The sequence below is a fragment of the Limulus polyphemus genome, unplaced genomic scaffold, assembly GCF_000517525.1.
Source record: "Limulus polyphemus unplaced genomic scaffold, Limulus_polyphemus-2.1.2 Scaffold313, whole genome shotgun sequence".
Classification (NCBI taxonomy): Eukaryota; Metazoa; Arthropoda; class Merostomata; order Xiphosura; family Limulidae; genus Limulus; species Limulus polyphemus.
The window spans coordinates 297,872-313,695 of record NW_013665923.1 but is presented as its reverse complement, the minus strand read 5'-3'; the positions used below and the strand labels follow the sequence as shown (position 1 = coordinate 313,695).

The following is a 15,824-nucleotide window of genomic DNA, read 5'->3' as shown; positions in this document are numbered from 1 at the left end:
TATAGCCTTCTCACGCATGTATGGAACAAAGAAAAGAGTTTCATCGAAATCAGTACACCCGTTTCCCTGTGAAATGCGAACAAAATCACGTCCAAAACCGCACCAAAGCAGGTTTTTGAGCGGCCGCCATTTTCTTTCCAAAAGGCATATGACAGTTTCAAGTAGCCTATAACCTTCTTACACATCTATAAAACAAGGAAAAAAAGTTTCATCGAAAATGGTGCACTCGTTTTCCCGTGAAAAGCAAACAAAAACACGTCCGCGAGCATTACCGACAGACAGACAGAAATTAAGATAAGGCTTGTTTCGGCTTCTCTGGTGTATGAAACGTGAAGATATGCAAAAGGTACACTATTCTAAGCAATGTACAGACAAAACTCTTATTTTATTTATATAGAAGATAGATTACTGCTATCATGGGTTTGGTACCACTCACAAAAATGCGACTGTATTGGTCAAAGAAACCGATGTATCGGAATAACTTTATAGTAAAAACCATGAAGCACAATAGATCTGACGTGCTTCTGAAATGCTTGCACTTCAATGACAATGAAAGTGCTGTAAATAGAGGAAGAATTTCCAAGATCAGTAACATGGTTGACCTCTTTTGCACTCAGTTTATAGCAGATGTGACTCCAAGCAAAAACATAGTGATAGATGAAACCATGATACCATGGAGAAGAAAACTGGTTTTCAGGCAATATGTTCCAGGGAAATCCCACAAAAACAGAGTTAAGTTACATAAGTTGTGCAGACTTGAAGGATACACATGGGAAACGAGAATCTACACTGGAAAAGAGAATTTGTATTGCAGAGAAACTGGGCATGCTCATTGAGTCAGAATGGAACTGATGGATGGTTTTATATATACATTTGAATACCTAAAAGATCATAAATTACTCATTAATACAAAAGAATTCCACTATAATTTTTAAAGCTCAGTAACTAAGATGTAATTTAGTTTAAGAAAATATGAAATTTTGAGCAGACTAAAGACACACCCTACCTCACTGAAATATTGGTTCAAAAGAAAGAAATGATGCCAAATCCATTAAAATGGCTGAGAAAGCCACTAGGGGGACATTCTGAGCTTCTGATTGGTTATTCATGTTATATATAGAAGTAAGCGTACATAATGGAGCATTTCCAAAAATGGAAAGAGGTGGGCGGGGAGCCACTGTGTTTGATTTATAACACGAGCAATATCTTACAAATTGAAAAGATAAGTGTCTCTTATTTTATATTCTAGCTTGTTAATATTAGTAATTTGAGTTTCTAATTCGTTTGAAACTATAGACTTAGTATTTTGACTTCACAAACATCTAATTTGAACCAGTGCTGCATTCAATATACCACATGACACACAAAAATCGATGTTTATCTGTGATGTTTTAATAGTTGCTTTTAAATTAAGAAATTGAGTAATATATAGTACTAAAATATGAATTATAATCTACAGTGTGATATCAAACTTATTGACATAATTTCATTAAATAATAATTCAATAACATTTTTAATGGGAATCAACAAACAAGATGACATGGCCTTTCACCCATGACCTGTCTCGAAAGGGTTAAATGACTTTGCAAAGTATCTTTTAACAGACTTTCCTAAATTGTTCCCACAACTGATGTAAAACTAATGGGTCTATAATTACTGGGACAATTTTTATCACCTCCCTTGAAAAGAGGAGTTACATTAGCTAACTTCCAATCCTCAGGTACTCAAGGACTAACAAAAAATAGTAGTAAGTGGCTCACATATCCAATCTTTAACCTTCTTCAAAACCTTTGGGGAAATATTATTTATACATTCAGCCAACCTTTTCTCATGCATTCTTTTTCATGTCCTAATTTCCTGTTTCACCAACTTTCTTGATCTTCTATAATCTTCTAAATCTCCTGTCATACCAGTCAATTTAAATTTCTTAAATTTTACTATGCTTTTCTTTAATATTATCTCTCAAACTCTTTGTGAGCCAACCTGGTTTTTTACTTGCAACTACCCTTTCCTTTCTATTATATGAAGGACATGGTACAAACTGTGCTCAACCAAGTACCCAGGATGGGATAACTCTGCATTTGGAATTACAAAGAGACATTGACCGATACTGATCAAAAAGAAGGGCTACGGTCAACCCAACCAGAGAGCAGAGTGTCAAATATGTACCAGCATTGCAAGTAGGCTCCCACGTATGCTCGTGCCTATCCTACCAACATCTGGGAAAAAACATCCAGGAACCTGGGTACGAGGACCCCAAACTTCGCCCTCTTCTCGAAAAGAGAAGGAAAGTAATAGCCTCTGTCCATCACCCCAGCAACTAGAAACCAGGTGTGATAAGAACTCCCTAGCTCCACTAGTAAGAAACAAGGGGGTAATGCACATTGGGGAATCCCAAGGAACAATGCTCTGGAAACAGTGCAATAGATGAATCTAGTTCCCTAAATTTTTAAAAGCAAGCTCACCCAGATTAATTCAATCTAATGATCGGCAGGGACGAGCAGGATCCCTTTATGCTTTACTCATGATAGTTCATGAGTATTGGTCCAGCTTAGTACAGTAATACCACCTAGCCTGCCTCTAGGAACACCCCCATTTCTACATAGCCTGTTGCAACCTAGATAAAGTATATTGTGTTACTGGTTGCTAGTGTGGAACGACATGAGGAGGCCAGAGAGCAATGGGAACTCAAATAAATTTTGTCTCGAGTATCGAAAGGTAGTTGATAAGGCTGTCTTATATAAAGCAATTGTAGAAAATGCAAAACCCTTATCAGAAAATCAGTTATGGTTGGTACTTCTGGTCAAAGTGGGTTCAACCTCCCCTCAATACACAATTGCCAATATGTGTGCCACTTCCGTTAATAATTGTAAATCGTGGGACTAAGCAAAGACTGAGACACATACATGGCATGATCCAGTAGTTGCATAAAGATCACTCGTCCCAAAGGCATGAGGGATTTGAGTGATAGCCACATCCACAAATAAGAAAGAACCATCTGTGTAGTGGGAGAATGAGAGGTGAGTAAGAGCTGGAGTGCCTGTTTCACAGCTTGGAGCCGGATGGGAGACAGCTGATCCCAACTGAGATGCACATTGAACAAGATACCCAAACTGACAATATATTGTATTGGAGTGAGAACAGATTTCCCAGCTCTTATTAATGAAGCCTTCTTTGGCTGCTTCTGAAAGTAGAATCTAGGTGTGACATTCTGCCAACTGACGAGATGGTGCCAGCAGTAACCAGTCATCCATGTAATCATGTGTGCACAGGCCCAGGGAATGAAGGTAATGATAAAAAGTTTGTATGATTCAACAGAACACATATGGTGCTGATGCTACTCTGAAGGGCAGAGTCCTGAACTGCAGCACCTGACCCTTGGGCAAAAAATGCTGATAGTGGTGGGCCGCCGCTGCTATTGAAACGTGCAGATAGGAATCAGCAACATCAAACTTGAACATTCACAATCCTAGTAAAAAATGCCAATGCTGGGTGAGGACTGACTCTATTGTTAATCTTGGAGGATCTGGTAATTGATACAAATGAGAAATACGAATGACTGGACTCCAATCTCCTGTCTTCTTGGGCACCACAAACAAACTGGAATAAAACCCTGGGAGAACTGCCATGACTCTCTTCACTGCCCCATAGACCAACAAAACTCTGATAGCCCTAGAACACAGTTCCTAACTCCAAGTATCTGTAGGAGGCAGAAACACTACAGGTTGGGTGGATAACAGTGGTGAAAATGTGAACTGAAAAACTAATCCTGATTCAAGGACCTATAATTCCCATGGATCCATGGTTAAGGTTTTCCACTCATCTAGAAATTCTCAAAGCTGAGGCCCCACAGATCCCAAAGGCATACAACAGTCACTATTACCTCAGGCAGCATTATGACCAAACAGAAGAACCTCATACATGTGAACAGAATCTATTCTGAGTATCAATGGACTGAGGGGCTGATGCCGTTGGGTTGGAACTCTCAAATAGGTGCTGAACTATGACTCTCTGTAAGAGCTGAGGAAAGTTGAGATGCCAATGACAGCAGGGATGAATGCAGGAGCTGACATTCGAACCTATGTACATGCTAACAATGGTCCCAACTCATCATCAAATTGACGTAGTGATCCAGAGTCTTCCAACCAAAACTGGAGGGATAATAAATATCTCAGCACCATACAGAGTTAAAAGAATTCTAGAAAGTTTTGATCTACTCAGGTTGACTACAAAATTCCAGGAACAGGTGTATTCTCTGTGAGTCTCAATATGTGTCCATCTGACAGTGGTAGGATACATCATGTAGTTCTGACAACAGTGGCACACAAGGCATAGTTGTCCCTTCACGTAATTGAACAGTAAACCTCCCTGCATGAAATGCAATATCAATGGATGGAGGAAGAACTAAGTATTCGCTCACAGACCTTTCAGCCATCGAGAAAGGTGCAGGCTCAAAAGCAACTGTGGGAAAAACCCAAACCATCACACCCTTAATGGACCAACTGAAGAAAAGAAGCCAGAGGTAGCTGATTCCACAGTGACTTCTTAAGAAGCCGAGAGAATAAAGAAAGGCACTGGAAAAAGCAAATCTAAATTCTCTCTCCAGAATATCTAGAATCACCTTCAAATGCCGCCTGAGAGCCCCCTGTAGAAACAACACCGGACTGAACATATGTCTCCATATCACTACAAATAAGGTCACTGAAAGGCTCAACTAAGAGTAACTCCCTCGCCCCAATTGTTGAGCAATGCTAGATATCAGATGTGGGATAGGAGAAACCTGACTTGTCTCCGTGTTGTAAACAATAATCCAATAATTCATGCTGTATATTGGCTTGCCAAACGCAATTTTCTTTTCCTTTTTTTTTTTAAACAAAAATCAACTAGGTAACACAAGAATGTTCAAAGTATCTCCAATGGTCGTAGTACAGAGAAACCCGTTAGTATACACTTTGTCGGGAAAAAGTGATAACATTATTTGAATGAGGTGCTTATATACAGTACCAGGATAGAGGGCACACTGATGTTGGTGAAGAGTGTCACATGACAGAAGATACTGCTAAGGGCAATTAAGTGGGGAATAAATAACATTAATACATAACATTAATAAATAACATTAATACATTAATAACAAGTTGGAAGACACACTGTAACTAGCAATGGGTCTCTTGCGATCATAATATACCTAGTTCTGCTACACATATTTTTCAAAAATTGAAATGTGCAACCAAGAAATAACATCTTCCATTAACAGCACTTATGTGACAAAATTCATGAAGTTGCACAAGAATAAGGCTAGAACCATTATTAAATGCTTTCTTTGGGGAAAAATAGTATTGTGAATAGTACTGCATATACTGGCAATCGTGTATTAAATGTTAAAAATCAATCGAATAAGCTTTTTTAATAGGGCTTACCAACATATTGATTAAAAGTCCTTTAATCCTGTAAATAGATTACAACATTCTTTTAAAGATAAAATACCATATTTAAAATATCTAACATTATTTATGAATTCAAGCATCCCTGATGTAATCCTAGGTATGTTTGGTTGACAACCAATAACAAATCCAGTGTGCATAATTACATTCTCAGTGAATGTAATATACCAGTAAAATACATCACAATAACATTTCATTTCAAGATACGTGCAAGGGAGAGCAGTGAAAAATTTACATATAGGAAAGATTCTTTTAATATATTACGTACACAAGTCAAAGGAAAAAGTTCAGCAATTACTTTGTCACTACAAGTAGGCCTATTATCTGCACATTATTTCACTAACAAATTTTCCATCAAAATCAGAAAAAATTACTTTGAAAGTTTAAATGATAAAAATAAAAGCAAATGCAAAAGCAGTTTCAAAATAAAAAAAAAAATAACAAGTAAACAAGCTACTTTTAATTCACTATTTTCACTTAGATTCTCACTGCAGCAAACAAGGCAACACATAAAGTTTGTTAGTTTGTAGTTGAGCACAAAGATACACAATGGGCTATCTGTGCTATGCCAACCACATGTGTCAAAACCTGGTTCTAGCATTATAAGTCTGCAGACATGCCACTGAATGGCAAAACAGTTAGTAATAAGAAATTTAGAATTTGCAAAAGACACCTGTTTTTAATTCACCAAACTACTACAAGTTTTCATTTCCAACTAAAATGCTGCATCATTTCTCAGCTTAGCATTTCTTTTTAGTTGAGAGTGTTATACATTAGAAAGCGTATGACTAAGAATTTGTTTTTCTTACATTTTACAGTCTTTTTTAATATTTCTTTCCCTCCCTTTTCATTCTTCTATTAATTTTTTCCCATAAGCTAATAAGCCTGACATAACAAAATATATTTATTTGCAAAAATATTTCTTGTTGTAAAACCAAAAAAATGGATACAAGATAAATCTAGGTCAAATCCATCTTCCTGATACCGACGCTTTTTCTTGCTAACCAGGACCTTGATTTTTGCTGCCATCTTTCTGAGGTTAGTAAGTGAGTTGAAACCAACCACTGTCACCTGTTCATATCATCAGAAGTGTTTGATTAGATACAACGTTAACTACATTTGTTTAAATTTGATAACAGCAAGATCTAATACCTAACACAATATTTTCAGTAAAGAAATGCTTACTCAATATCACTTATTTTTGAAGACTGATAAAAAAATGTCTTCAGCCAAGTATTTCACCATTTCTTCTATTTTGCATCATTAACAAACTTAGTTTAGCCAAATACATCTGAATTTAACTACCATTAAAACAAAATTAGGACAAACAGAATACCTATGGAAACACAGTTCAAAAACACAACAGAATGTTAACGGTTCTTCATATTTATGCGTAAAACATCTATACCAAAGTCTACAAAACATTGAGTTTTCACTTGCTACCCATGCCTTACACCAGCATTTTTCCAAATTATGGATCCAGTCCTAAAAGAGAGTCACAAGATATTGAAATAACTGATATTTTAGAGTATCTTCAGTAAGTTTCTTTTACTTTGTATGTTGGAGGGGGGGTCACAACCCACAACATTTTAAAAAATGGTCCAGCAAAAAATGTTTGAGAACCCCCAATCTAAATTAATGCTATCTCACTATTCATTAATTAGTAGTAGCTATTTTATTTTTCATATTACAATATTTAAACATACTCTACATTAAATATGTATGTTTTTTTACATTTTTAGTGTCGCAATAAGTTTTATCCATAGCAAAAACCCAACATAGCTTCTTAACAGTTAATAATCCAAAATTTTGATACTCCTTGCTTAGCAATCACATACTTTTATTTGTAAAATATTTTTGAATAAAAGAAAAGAACCTAAAGGTAACTCAGATATATTTTTGTACTTATACATTCAACAATTTTTACAAGGAGTTCACTTTTATGTATGCATTTTCTGCGTGTGTACTTCCTTCAAAATGACTAACAGGTTATGTTGTAATACAAAACTGCAATATTTCCTTTATCAATCCCTTGTAAATCATGTATAAGGTTGTAAATTTTTGTAGTTTGAATTCAAGTAGTTAAACAATGAGTAATTTGGTTTTCAAATGCATGTTAACCAGTTTGGGAAAATACAAGAATTTGTGAGTGAGTGTAATTTGACTATGTATATATATTTTTATACAATATATTTTTTAGCATTTTCCTTAATTTTTGGATTATTTTTTTCACCTGATACTTAATTCTGATTAACTTAATATCCTAAAACATATTTAACCTTTATTCTATTAAGTGTTTCGAATACCTTTATTGATGTATTTATTGCTTCAAATATTTTGTCTCATTTTGGCAACAAAAAGAGAAACATTCTTAGCACAATCTTTCCAAAGTGTGAAAAAACGTTACAAAATTCACAAGAAGATTTAAAAAATTCATAAATTAAATGCACCGAGAGACTAATGTTGAGTGCATGTTTTAGCACTATGAACAAATAAATAGTAATACACATGCATTTGAACCTGTTGTGAGGAACCATAACTGCAACCCTTATATATCTTCAAAGATTCATGATACACATCATTACATGTGTAAATCACTAAAGCACACATAGTTCACTTACCTGAAATCCTCCTAGGCCTAAACTTAATAAATGTAAAATTCAATTGTCTTAAAGAGATTATTTGTTATGTACAGAGGCTTGAACATACATTTCATGTAATAAGCTTGATCATACAAAACAAACATGGTAAACGGTACTTGCAAGATTATCTGGTCACCTAAAGTGAAATCTATGGAAAACCCACATACATTTGGCATTCACAATGTATAATTTTTATTTCTGCTGTAGAGTATCATGGCTGTTCAGAATATCTAGATCATGAGTCTAGTCTTCTATTGATGTTATGATGTCACTGTTACTGTTAATTCTGAATTAATTGAATTAAAATATAAATTAAAAACATTTCCAGAATGTAAAATCAAATCATGTTAGTAACTTAACTTACATCATTACAGCCCATTCTAAGCTTGTCATGGCCTAAAAAAGACAACAAGTGATAATCATGTGCTAGATGACAAAGGCAGATAGATGTTCACCACACATTTCATTTTATACAGTTAATGCCTGAATGAATTTATGTTGTTGTTTTTTAATACTTAAGGTTATTCACTGTTTTCAGTGGTGCAAAACAAACTTCCTATTACTATTTCCAATTATTTTTCATCAATGAAAACACCTAAAACAAAAAACGCATATTGTAAGTTTGAGATTCTTAACTGTTATGACTAATTTCAGAGCCAAAAACATTTTTCTGAGCATAACTATACATGCACTTCTTAGAATCTTACTTAATAGTATGAGAATCAAATAATTACAGAAAAAGAGGACACATATAAAGAAGAATAGGAAAAATAAATTTACTTAAAACAATTTTAAATGGAATAAAAATACTTTAAAATTATTAGTTTTCTAAACATTACAGGTTTTCCTATACTTCTGTATAATAATCTATACTACTATGGATTTAATTCATAAATATTTAATTAGCCAAACAAACAAAAAATATAAATAACATCAGCAATATAGAGAGAGAGTTCCTCACATAACTTCAAATACATGCATTGAAACCTTCACTACCAAGTCAAATCAGTTCACAACTTTTCACTTAATCAAGGTTATCAGGTACACCTAATTAACATTTAATCATAAAGACATATGTTTATTGTTTCACAATAATAAAAAAATTTTTAAAGCAACTGTATAGCAATCCCATTAGTTTAATACTGGTTTTTACAGAACAAAAAATGTTTTATAGTCATTATCCTTGCCTCACCAGCTGAAGTTTTTTTACACATAAAAAAACATATTTCAGCTTCAGATGCTTCACATCTAAAATTACATAAAGTAATAACAATATTACTGCATCATTAAATATAAAATGTAAATTATTTTAAAAACTTTTAAATATCCATTTCCTTCAAAATTTCTGATTAAATCAGTCCCAAATTGCAATTTTAATCAGGTTGAAAAGCTTAACAGGGCAAAGACAAGTTTTATAGTAGAGTTCCAACTACTTTAGTTTAAATATGTTCACTTTGAATTACTCAACAGCTACAAAATACTCAATATATCTTTTTCACATAGTGTATTTAGATTAAATCTTGAGAAAATATAATTATGAAATACTAGTTTCATGTACTCTTCACCTAATAATATTCTAGCTAAGCAAGAAATCTTTTACAATAAGTAACAGTTACAAGTAAAGACGTGCCTTATAAACCCTTACGAAGAAATTTTTCTTAAACCAAATATAGATAACTTTTAAATTTTAGATAAAGAATACTATATTATTAACATCAACAATTTCATTTAGTTACAACCTGATTCAAGAATAACCTAATAATTGTATTTCTGGAATTCTTTCAGACAGAAAAAATCAATACTGAATAGTGTTATTGTTGAATTAAACCAGTTCAATGTTGGTCAAATGGTTCGCCAAAAAGACAAACAGTTTACAATAAAACAATTATACAATGTAAGAAACACATATCAACTTCTTACCAGATGTCTTGCAAATGGCTTAGAGATTTAACTTTTAATAAATGCCCTACAAAAGTTACTTTGAATTTATACATGAAAATAAAAAGTTGAATTTTCAATTTTTTTTTTTATTTATAAATTATTTATTCAGCCATTTTACACACTTTTACTGAAACCATTATGCTTAATGATTTTGTTTAAAGTAAAATGATGAAATGGAAAGAAATTCAAAAACATTGTAACATACGTTAATGAAGTTTATAATCCAACATTCTTTCTTTGTTTAATAAAACTGTTTATTACTAGACTGATAATACAAATTAGCTCTTGCTTTAGCTGGTTTTTATGTCTGTTGAAACAAAATGACTCCAAAAATCTCCAAGCTTTCCAACTTTTATAACATTTCAGATATTTTAATAGCATCTGTGTATGCCTTTCTTTTTAAAATTTTCCACAAACATTTTCTTAAACTGGATTGGATTAAACACAATAAGGATGTTATAAGGAGAATAATTATTGTGAAATCAGTAGTAAAGCATTTCTGAAAATAACCACATAAAAATATTTTAACCAAAATTATAATTGCAGTTTTCAAGCATTTTTCCTGATGTTAGATTAAAAGATTTCAAGCTGCATCAAACAGATTATGTTACTTCAATTCATATATCATCAGCACCTAAAGTTAATGGGAGTTTAATTTACAGAAGTGTTTCTTAGAAAAAAAAATATTGGTTTGGCTAATAAACTTACTTGGAGATCATCTAAAAATCTAACAAAATCAAAACTCCTACCTAATGTTGTGACATTTCATAGCCACTGCTGGTGCAGCTACATGTATGCATGTTTATGACAGCCACCTGCCATCATAAAATGTGAATGTCACAACAGATCTAAATCCAAGTTACAAGCAATAAACACAACTTACCACTGTAATTTCAATTAATCCAATCTTAACATAAAAATATTTTTATACAAAAGTTTGCCTGACATACCATCCCCTAATAAATTGTCAAAATTACAAATAAATTAACCTGATAGTGTCACAAAATAGCATATTTTTGGCCAGTTACTATGACTAAGTCTCTAACTTAGTCTTATCATATCTTACTGTAGCTGTTGAAATTAAATTGTCAACTAACTTTGTGGTTACATTAAATGTATTATTAATCATTTTAATGAGGCAGCTGAAATACCGTTTGTAATGTTCATTTAAGTGAAATGAAATTTTTTAAAATTACATATAAAAAAATCCTTTAAAAGTAAATTGTGTATAAACAGCAATACCAAAAGTGTGGTAAATGTATTTCATTTTAGGTTTTTGGATGATTTGAAAACATAAATGAAGGACAAAGCCACGTGTAATGGATTTGAGATGAGACAACAAGCATAAAAAAAAGTTTTATAATTAAGTCTCACACACATCAAGAAATATCAACTGTGTACCTGAATAACTTACAGTTATAGCATCATGTACATTGTCTTTAATTTTAACTGCTAGCTATCACTCAAAATAAAGAAGCGTGTTGTTATGTTGCATTTTACAACTATGTTATTTCCATCAACAAAAGAATTACTTGTATTATGAAAGTAGTTCAAGACTTTTTAAAAAAAATTATTATAATGAAAGGTAGAACATGTGGTGTCTTATTCTCAAAACAAGTTACATAAAGCATAGCAAGTAATTTTAACAAATGTTACAAGAAGAAAACTACAGCATTTTATGGAAACTTTAACTATTGGAAAAATGGCTAAGGGTTCAAAGGGATCAAACATCTATACTAGAGCATTGTTTCAAACTTGATGTATTTCAAACAAGTATGTTATAACGAACTAAATGACTGAAAAAAGGTTTGGGGAAAAAAAGTAGTTGAAAATAATGACTCTTATCTTAAGATTGTTAAGACACCAAAAATACTGTTGGTAAATAAAATTTAAAAACAAATCAAAATATTTTGTGAATCAATGTTAACATGGACAGAAGTAATGATTGATCAGCAATACTTAGCTATACTATGATACAGGTAACTTGCCTGGAAAATTCATTTTCAATGCAAAAAAAAACAGACTACAAAGCATCAAGAAAGTAATGATGGTGAACACTCATGATTTCTAAGGTATAGTATGTGTAACCTTTATTTACAAAAATAAAATAAAATGAAGAAATTGTCATTTAACAAATAATGAGGCAATTTCTAAAACTTAAAATACAGTGATCCAGATCTTGCATAGAACCAGAGTTGTAGAGAAGGATACAAGTAAAGGAACAGATAAGACCTAATTGAAAATATTCATTCCAAGGACCAGAAGGTCTGTTACCAGTAACCAATATGATGAAAATATGTGATTTAGGCAAGTGAAGCATGTGCATTACTAATTTCAAAAGACTAAGATATCTAATTAGGAATTAGATTCATTACCTCAAGTAGATACCTAACCATTAAGAGAAATGAAGTGGTTTAAACCCTAAACAAATGTGTCTCAAGTTCGAAAAATAAAACATCATGTCAGTTGTCTCTTTGCCACTTGGTACAGAATACCATGGTACAACTGCTACAAACTGTCATGAGCTCCAGATTTATGGAGATTATATTCTCAAAACCTTAAAAGAATAAAGTATGATAAAATAAACAGCAGGAAAATTTTTATAAACTTGCAAATATTAACTTGGCCTAACTTTTTTTGTATGAAAGCAATCTTTTCCTAAGTAACTGCCATGTTTATAGCTTGTAGTAAGCTAGCAATATATCGAGTTAAAGCTGCACTATTATATAAACATAAGGTAAACACAAACAACATGTATCTCTGTGGCCAGTTATGTAATTAATGGCCACACCCTCACATTCTCAATTTGTGTAGAAGCAAAACACATACATATCATTTTGAACTGTCATGCCAATGGAACTAGTAATAGCTAACATTTGGATTATTTATATATTTGTAATTAACTGAAAACAACTCCATTTATTATTTTCATGATATTAATTAACTGAATCAAATTTTGGATTAACTTGCTATGTTATATGACACTAATCAATGTAATTTATGCTCATAGTTATTAATCAGATTAATCATCCAGATATAATATATCAACCACACTATATCTGTATTATCCAGTGCCAATTAGGCCTTTCTCCCCTAATACCAGGGCTCTTCATGCTGGCTTACAAATAACACAAGAGTGGTTGACACTGTTTATATTAGCAAACTGCTTAACTATTATGATATGAACCAGATTAAGTTGTTCAATATTAGAGTAAAGATTGTTTAATAATAAATAAATAAATAGTGTAACATCATATATCATTAATTTCATATATTAAATCTGCTGGTGAACCAGAAAATGGTAAAATCTTATTGAAGAAAACTAATTTTATTTATATATATAGAATAACAAAATATTCAAGATAAATAAAGGTTACTATTACAAGCCACTATTACCATTAGTCAAATGGGTAGTCACAATTAAGGCTCATATTTAATCTACTAGCTAAACAGTATAAGATATCTTTGACACAATCCCAATTACTAGATAAAGGAATGTATTAGTCACTCAGTTTGCTGACGAAATCACTACATTGAATTTTAAGTGCAGCCATGATGTCATATTCAAATTAAGTATTAAAGAAATCAGTAAAATAGAATAAATAAAGGTTCAGTTTAAAAACCAAAAGAGATAAATGGCATGAATCCATGATAAATGACTTCACACATTTTGTCCTGGAACATTATAATTTGTTTGTAAATAATATAATTAAATAAAAGAAGTACAGTGTTATATATGTCCACTGTGAATTACAGCAAGGCTAGAATTGGTCAATTAGTGGAATTTGCTAACTGATTAATCATTGGGACTATTAATCAATTACATTCAACTACTTGATTACTCCAATGTTTCTTTCAAAGTGAGAGTATGATGGTCTCATCAAAGGTATATGCAATATGAAAGGTGAAAAATAAGTTTTTTTCATTGCTGTTATTCAGTTTTATTTATAATATTTTATGCATCGCTACTTTGTGAATTACAATTACTAAAATTGATAATCATAATAGCTTCAATAAAAATAATTTTGTGAGGAAATTATTTTATAGTTGAAGATGTAAACTTTAGAATTTTTATTTTCAGTATCACAATCATGGGGGATATATAAATTTGTAAATTTGAAAAGCTTCCAAAGTTTGAGAATCACTGGATTATTCTAACTTTATTACTCTCCCAATTTTCTGCTAATTTTACTTTTCTTAACATAATTTTCAAACTGCCCTTAATCTAATATGATAGAGATCTTATGATGGTTGGCATTTATGCATATTGTGGAAAACTAGTGGACATTTGTTTTTAAAGGAAATCTGAACATTTCCTACACAGGTTATTGCTAATGTTGAGACAACCAAGGTTGTTATTTCATTTGTTTTAAAAATATGTAGTAATCCCACACCAATGATTTTGGGTAAACTGATAATCAAATAATGAAAATATGTTTTACCATCACTGATAATTGTAACAATTTTTTTATTTAAAACATAACACACTTTAAATTAGAAATGATTAAATAGACAATTTATTTATGTAGGTTGTTTGGATAAGATAAACATTAAAACAATATATTTGTTTGTTTCAAAACTTTCCACTAAATGCCTTTGGTCAATGCTACAGGAGCTCCAACTAAAAACTTTCCCAAAAAAACTACTGCTCAATCCCCTTTATTTATTCTACTATGACATGAAAAAATCAAAATCTTGCTTTATCCAATCATATTTAAACTTTCTACGCAGTTGTTTTCAAAGCAGTATTTTATTAGTGAATGATCAAACTACTTGATGTGATATCATAAAAGTGTCAAACAACAGGCTTGTACAAAAACTAAGCAGAAAGAGAAGGAAGCAAGGGAAATGTTTGAATATCAAGAAGTAGATATATTCTCAAGAAGTGGCACTTTCCTGGAGGGGAGGGGGAAGGTGTTTTTAGGATGTACACACACAAAAAATTCACAATTATGTTGTTTAAGCCTGTCCGCAGGAGGCACGGGTCAAAGGCCATGTCATCGCATTTCTTGACTCGCATTCAAAATGTTAATGAACTACTATTTTATGTATTTATGTCATTAAGTTTGGTATCAAACTGTAGATTATGATTCAAATGTTAGTATTATACATTAGTTAATTTCTTAATTCAAAAGTAAATATTAAAAACACACTTAAACATTGATTTTTGTGTGTCACATGGTATGTTGAATGCAGCACTGGTTCAAATTAGATGATCGTGATGTCAAAATACAAATTCTATAGTTTTGTACAAATTAGGAACTCAAATTACCGACATTGACAAGCTAGAATATAAATTAAGGACCTCCCATCTTTTCTTTTTGCTGAGATATATTTCATTACTCAACCAAATGCAGCGGCCTGGCTCACCTCTTTCCATTTATGGAAATGTGGTCCCTTATATACATTTAGTGACTATATATTTGAAATTCAAAACCTTGTTTTGATTTATATCCCACATGACACGTAAATGTAGCTCCAGCAACAACAAATGGTATTGGTTAATCTGTTCATTTCTAAGCTATAATGGGCTTCAAATTAGCGGGATATTTAAGTTTAGTTTAGTGGATGGGATGGTCTAGATCAGGGGTCACCAAACTTTTTTCACAGTGGGCCAGATAACTGAGAGAATGACGAGTGCGGGCCTCATAACCATTTTGTTCAATACAATACAGTGAAATACACAAAAAATAAAAACAACAAAAAAGTTTATTTACCAAAAAGTTATCAAAGAAGGCGACGTTAGCAATAAGATATCCGAATCTCACAAACTAAGCAGCAAAAAAAAAGGTTAGTGAGA

The 15,824-nt window shown here is 32.1% G+C and overlaps 1 protein-coding gene across 3 annotated transcripts in view; it reads right to left on the bottom strand.

Moving 5' to 3' along the window:
• LOC106457294 (phosphatidylinositol 3,4,5-trisphosphate 3-phosphatase and dual-specificity protein phosphatase PTEN-like) overlaps nt 1-15,824 on the bottom strand; it is a 103,784-nt gene that overhangs the window by 79,040 nt on the left and 8,920 nt on the right. For all 3 annotated transcript variants that reach the window (XM_013916683.2, XM_022383149.1, XM_022383150.1), the window contains exon 2: nt 6,392-6,512. In XM_013916683.2, the coding sequence (XP_013772137.2) occupies nt 6,392-6,512 (121 nt within the window). The remainder of the gene's footprint in view (nt 1-6,391; nt 6,513-15,824) is intronic.